Source organism: Chiloscyllium plagiosum, chromosome 26 (genome assembly GCF_004010195.1).
Source record: "Chiloscyllium plagiosum isolate BGI_BamShark_2017 chromosome 26, ASM401019v2, whole genome shotgun sequence".
In the NCBI taxonomy this organism is placed as follows: Eukaryota; Metazoa; Chordata; class Chondrichthyes; order Orectolobiformes; family Hemiscylliidae; genus Chiloscyllium; species Chiloscyllium plagiosum.
Window position 1 is genome coordinate 11,205,232 of NC_057735.1, and position 7,299 is coordinate 11,212,530.

General features: G+C 42.9%; 1 protein-coding gene across 1 annotated transcript in view; it reads left to right on the forward strand.

Annotated features, from left to right (window-relative positions):
- The window catches only part of LOC122562927, an 85,604-nt gene that overhangs the window by 50,104 nt on the left and 28,201 nt on the right, over positions 1–7,299 (forward strand). The window contains 2 exon segments of the mRNA XM_043716228.1: positions 6,665–6,720; positions 7,135–7,291. Coding sequence (XP_043572163.1) covers positions 6,665–6,720; positions 7,135–7,291 — 213 coding nt within the window.

The window sequence follows — 7,299 nt, forward strand, 5'->3', positions numbered from 1 at the left end:
TGACCAGATTGAAAAATTCGATTCTGTGAAGAAACAGTGAAGACAGCAGTTATTAACAAAGTGAAAAATATCTGATCAAGTTGTCAAGGATCCTGCAAAGTGACTTGTTCAGTGTCAAAGCCATATCCTGGTAGACGGTCACTCAGCAGTTTTTAAAAGACCGTTCTGCTGAGACAAACAATTGCAGGACCTGGAGCTACCACAAAGCCCCTCCCCCATTCAGATGGATGTCCCATTTGCCCTGGAATGGTGCACTGATCCACCCACAACATGGACATGAGCCTGTCCCAGGAGGTTTCCTTCCCAGAGATTGTGATCAAAGGGCTGGGTCTGAAAACTCTCAGTATAGCCTTGACTGACTCAGAGTGTGCCACCCACAATATCCTGTTGATTAACACTGACGTGGGCTCTAAGAAAACTGCCCCCACCCTGTCTTTCCAGAAAGCCTCTCCACTGAGCATTTCTGTCAGTGGCTGTGCAAACGTGGCTGCAGACATATTGCAGGTGACACAGTTCTCCCTGTTTACTGAGCTGTAGGCAATGGGTGCCAGGAGGGTGTTACAGTGTCTGCAGGTATGGGTTGTGGTTTCACAATGGGCTTTTCCCACAGGCTCTGGGGTTTTACCAGTGATAGAGGAGGCCAATCTCAATGTTTAGCAAGTTTTTTGAAAACCTTTGAAAGAGTTGTGTAATGTCCCTGCTATAACAGTTAGTGAAATATTCCTGTGGTATTTGTCACACAGTTCCTGGACAATATAAAAAGGATCAGTGCTGTTGGGCCTTTTGGCCCAGTTTACAGCACAGTTTAATTGATAACTCTTCTTCTGGTCCTTTGGAATCTCCCCTGTAGATTAATCGATAAAGCTTCTCTCCCCTTTCACCTGTCCTCTTTGTGATTCATAACCTACATCCCGCTCAGGCCGGACCCCGATACATCTGTCCACTGTTTGTTCCATCCACATCCAACAATGTCCTTCAAATGGACCAGGACCCACAACATTAGCCTCCAGCAAGTGCTGTGCCAGGACAGCTCTCTCCAATTTGCAGACAAACGTAACTCACACTGAGTCTCATTGTACATCCATGGCTATCTATTACACATCCCCCCTTGATAATATTCACACTTTTTTCTTATAGTGTCAAAACACAATGAACTTCAAACCATGCAACAAGTGTGGAAACTTGTTTTTTACATCTCACCATCTCAAAAATGGACAGCACAGTGGCTCAGTGGTTCGCACTGCTGCCTCACAGTCCCACTGATCTGGGTTCGGTTCAAACCTTGGGTAACTGTCTGTGTGCCTGGGTTTCCTCGAGGTGTTTTCTCCTGCTGTCCAGCAATGTGCAGGTTCGGTGGAATGGTCATGGCGCCCAGGAAAATACAGGCTAGTTGGGTTAGCGATGGGAAATGTGTGGCTATCGGAACAGAGTGGGGTTCTGGGTCTGGTGGGATGCTCTTCAGATGGGTGGTGCAGACCAGATGGGCCAAATGGCCTCTTTCTGCACTGTAGGGATTCTATAATTTTCAGTTACATTCCTCATTGACCATGAACCTGTTTGAGGGTTTAATGGAATGGGCCCAAACTGAATGTGTGTTCATTTACAATGAGCCATTCACACACAGCATTCTGCAGACAGAAACATTTTTAGAAATAAAGTAATTTGGGGAGGAAAACTATTTTACCAGATTTACATTTTAATTTGATAAAATTTTAAAATTAATCAATTCCATTCAAATTAGTTGGGATTGTAATATTTGGGATAAGTGTTCAAATAGTTTCATAATGATAGGTGGATTTGCAGCTTTTGAAATACAATGAGCTGAGAAGCACATTCATTTCTTTCAAAGTCTTGCCTTGTTTGTGTGTCTGTGAATATGGCAAGTTGCATTTATATAGCACCTTCAAAGATGTAAAGCTGGAGCAGAGATATAAATGAGTGTAAGTTGATGCATGGTGGAAGATTCAAGGCTAGTTGGAATGATGTTGGAATAGTTCAGTGTGGAGCTAACAACATCGTGGATGAGAGCTCTGCTGGACAGGGAGATGGAGGAGTCAGTGGCTAAGGAAAGGTGATTGTGCTGGGATAAAGACAATGGCTTCAATCTTCAGAATTGTCAGGTGTAATTTTATTGAAGTCGTGAAAATGCCCAGACAAGCACAAACACAGCAGGTCGGTATGTCAGAGACAGTCCTTAAACTGGATCAATGGCGATGGAGGCATCAACCATCACTATCAATCCTGAGCCGTACATCTAGCTGTCTCCTTGGAGAGGTGAACAACTGTCATTCAGACTCAGGCTCAGTACTCACTGTCTGCTGGATATGACCCATTGGCAAGAAGATTCAGGATGTGGGGGGGCTGCTGTTGGACTGGGGTGGACAAAGCTGAAAATCACACGACACCAGATTATACACCAACAGGTTTATTTGAAAATACAAGCTTTCAGAGCACTACTCCTTTGTCAGGTAGCCAGTGGGACAGGATACATAGGACACAGCATCTATAAGTAAAAGATCAAAGTGTCACACGATGGATGCAATATATTAGAGAACCCTAGATTGCTGTTAAGTCTGTAATCACGTAGAATGGGGATGCAGGTTTCGATTGATTAATATGTAAATCCCAGAATTTCTCTCAAGTCACCACCCCAATATATCTTAAGGCTTTATCAGTAAAATAAAAAAGTGACATCTCAGCTCAGACCTTGTATTAAAGGTATGAGGTTAGAGTCTCATCTCTAGTCAGACTGGTTTTATTTTGAAAGTAAGAATTGATAAAATATCACATTAACTCACTGCCTATAGATTGTGTGCTTTTTGAACGGAATAGAAAGTATCTACAAATACAGATTTGCAAATGCAGTTCACCCCATAGACTTATATATGTGTGTGTGTGTAGCAGGGGAGGTTGGGGGAGAGATGGACAGGGATGATGTTTGTGAGGGAGAGAGAGAGTGTCTGAAAATTCAGGGGAAATGTTGTCCATATCATATCTCCATTAGGATGCCTCAAGTGTGTATCCTCATTCAAATGTCATCGACACCACCAAGCACTGTGCACATTGCAGACTATCTCCTCACAGTGTGTGAACCTGGCAGCTGAGAATTGCTGTCTTCCACTGTTTGCCATGCTGTGAATTACAGAAATACCAAACCCAAGTGGCACTTTAAAATTAGCTTGTCAGATTATATTCACGTCGTTAATGAGACACCGAGGGTGAACAATGTTGTAGTCAATGATTGCTTGAGGCCATCACCTGTAATGTTTATTTCTGGACAATGAGTGACCTGTTGTTGAAGTGTAATTTGATGCCAGTGATAGGACTGAATCAGTGAATGCATGGTGGATGCAATTGCCCCGAATAGGTTTCAAATTCATAGAGCTTTGCACTAGCCCTCTCCCCCTTATCATCCTAAAATATGTATAACTGACTCCACTCCCACTCTGCAATTGGGTGTCAGTCATTTTACACAGTTATTGTGCAGCAACTGGGTCAGGATGGATGAAGTGTCAACTGAGTGCTTTTGTGACAAAAACACAAATTGCTGGAGAAACACAGCAGATCTGGGGACACCTGTGGAGAGAAAGCAGAGTCACTGATTCACGTCTGTTGACCATTCTTCGGAAGTGTTAGTAGGTTCGATAAGGTGCTCCACATGCTACAGACATGGGGAGTAGGGTGTTTCTGTGAATTAACACCAGACTCTACCTGTGATGCAGAATGATCCTTCTTCCTCTCTTTAATGTTGTTGTCCCTGTGGATCCAATGATCTTTTGTCACCTCACCATTTCTGTTCATTCTCTCTCTATAGCCAAATGTCCCTAATTTCCCACAAGAGCTCATGTCTTTGAGAATTACAAAGCCCTTATTGGTCCTAACCCTCCCCATGTGAAGGACAAAATGGCACTGACCTGGGAAAATATCATTTCCTTTTGTTCTCTGGTGCCTCCTATGTTCTATGAGAGCCCCAGAAAGAGGGATTTGATGCTGTATTTCTAATTTAGATCAGACAAGATTCAGGTTACTTTGTTTATATGTTTATTAATATCTGCATGGGAGCTGTACACATCAACAAATGCTGAACAGGTCAATTCATTTGAACAGCAACAAATGTATTTTATTATTTTAACAGATAACAAGGTTTTGTCCAGTCAAACTAATACACACTAACTCACTGATATCTCTACCCAAAGATAATTACATTGTCTTCATTCCAGATTAGGACACATGACTATATTATCCAATAAGGTTTAAACGAGAGCATGGACAAGGTGAACAGCCAAGGTCTTTTTCATCTCTGGGAGTGTCCAGAACTAGAGGGCATAGGTTGAAGGTGAGAGAGAAAAGATTTCAAAATGACCTGAGGAGTAACTTTTTCACACAGATGGTGGGTGCGTGTATGAAATGAGGTGCCAGAGGAAGTGATGGAGGCTGGTACAATGACAGCATTTAACAGCATGACGTCATCATGGAGAGAGATGACGTAAGACCAGAGTAGGCCATTCAGCTCCCTCGAGGCTCCTTCAGCATTCACCTGAATCAGAGCAGATCTTCCACCTGAATACCATTTTTCTTGCACTAATTCCATATCCCTCCCTATCTTTCTTACCCAGAACATTATTGATCTTGTTTTGAATATACTCAAGGCTGGAGCCTCCAGAGCTCTCTGGGGCAGAGAATTCCAACAAACCATCACCCTCTGAGTGAAGAAATTCCTGCTCATCTCAGTCACAAATGGTCAACCCATTCTTCTCAAACTGTGTCACCTGCTTCGAAACCCCTCCACCCAGGGCCACCTCATTGATGGGGAACTTAGAGTGCTCAAAATCATTCGTGTAAAGGCCATGATGCTCACCTCATGTTTTCGTGTAAACATTGTGACTGAAACAGAACAAATCACCAGGAGAGTGAAGAGTACCCAGCGTATCACATCCCAGGCAACGTAACTGTGTAAAACAGAAAAAATACAAAATAATTTGAAGTAAACAAGACTGCTTCATATTTCAAGTACATATTCCCTTGTTAGATTAGATTCTGTACAGTATGGAAACAGGCCCTTCAGTGCAACAAGTCTGCACTGACCCTCTGAAGTGTAACCTACCTGGACTCACTCCCCTACATTTACCCCGGCTCTGGGCAATTTATGATGGCCAATTCACCTAACCTGCATATCATTGGATTGTGGATGGAAACTAGAGCAGACACGGGGAGAATGTGCAAACTCCACACAGACAGTCACCTGAGGTGGGAATCAAACCCGGGTCCCTAGCGCTGTGAGGCAGCAGTGCTAACCACTGAGCCACCATGCCACCCCTGTTAACCTGTGACACTGCAGTATATTGTAGCAAATTAAAGCAGCAAAGCTAAAGGAATTATGTGGGAAAATTAAATTACAGTTTTTTTATTACTAACATGAACAACAGATAAAGTTCAAATGAAAGAATCCTCTGTAGTACGTCCTGTAATGGTATTTATATCTGATGAAGCAGTCTTTATGTTAGCTCCTGTCAGGTGCAGACAAGGCGTGGCTATTGTAGTCCTGACAAATCAACATATGGACAGAACAGTTTCTGGTCTAAATGTACCTTCCAGCCACAGAAATGAACAACAGATAAAGGTCAAATGAAACAAGTTGCAGTAACATGTCCTGGAATGGTCAGCCCAATGTTATACATGAGGATTATAAGGTTAAATGGGTGGACCTGGTGCAAGTGGCCCTGCAGTCTGGTGTAATATTCCAGTGGGTGAGGTGTCTCTTCAGTGAGTGAGGAACTCAGAATAACATCATCCTATACTGTTCCTGCACCTGCTAACAGGCCAGTATTATCCAGCTGAAACCAGACAGCCTTCCACCCTCTCAGTTTGGGAACAATGTATAACACGAGAGAATGGAGGAGGAGAAGATGACATGCAGCATCAATGTGGATTTCATCAGTTTGCTCATTTCCCCTCCCCCCACCTTATCCCAGATACAACCCCTTCAACTCAGCATCACCCTCATGACCTGTCCTACCAGTCCATCTTCCTTCCCACTTATCCACTCCTCCCTATTCTCTCTCCTATCACTGTGATCCCCAACTCTATCTACCTATCACACTCTCAGCTACCTTCTCCCCAGCCCCACCTCCCTCTCATCTATTTCTCAGTCACCTGGCCCACATTCCTGATAAAGGACTCTTGCCCGAAATGTCAACTCTCCTGCTCCTCGGATGCTGCTTGACCTGCTGTGCTTTTCCAGCACCACACCCTCGACTCTGATCTCCAGCATCTGCAGTCCTCACTTTCTACTCAAGAATGTAATGTCACTGTCAGTGATTCTCCAGAACACTCTGGTTTAAAAAGCTATCGTTGTTGGTCTTTAAAAAATACCGTGAGCCGAGATAAATAATGGAGCAGTGAATTTTAATGCTGAAAACAGCATCTCAATCTGGAACGTTCCAAACAGAAAGTTGGTACTTCCTGTTATGAATTTCCAATTACATAAATAGCGACATTGTAAGGAAGGTAACAGAATAGCACTGTATAAAATCAGCCATCATTTCGATTTTGTTAAATTGTCATTTGAAATTGAAAATTATTGTACACTTTATGTTAAATCAGCGACTCTCACTTGGAATCAATGAAATTTTGACCATGAAATTGTTCTATCTTTTCCTGACAGACTTGGATTCTGAAGATGATCTTGTTGTTGGTGACATTGTTGAAGAGACTGCACAAGTATATTCACTTCCTATTGAGACCTCAGAAAATATTTAGCTTCATCTGGGTCTCACTTCCAGACAACCAAGAGAGCTCTCCTCACCAATGGAACCTCACGGCTTGTTGTGAACAATAGATTTTGTTGAATTCATTTCTCTCTAACTCCCCCTGTCTGGAGCGATGTGGTAGCAACCTAGCTTGAACATAATTTGTGTTTGGATCCTCGCCTGGACATTGATGCTCCTGTATCCTTATTAAAGCATTTGAAAGGCTGAGGTTGGTGGGACTATATTCCTGAGATCCCCTTTCTCATCCTTGTCAAATGTAAAGGAATGTTCCAGACACTGAGCTGGTCACTGTCCCCTGCTGGACAATATATTCCTGGGGGATCCAGCAGCCCATGTTCTGTTCTGTAATATCCTTGATGTGGAGGTGCTGGTATTGGACTGGGGTGATATTGTTGGTGATGTTGTTGGTAATATTATTGGTGATATTGTTGGTGATATCGTTGGTGATATTGTTGGTGATGTTGTTCATATTATTGGTGAACTCGTTGGTGATATTGCTGTTGATGTTGGTGATATTGTTGGTGATATT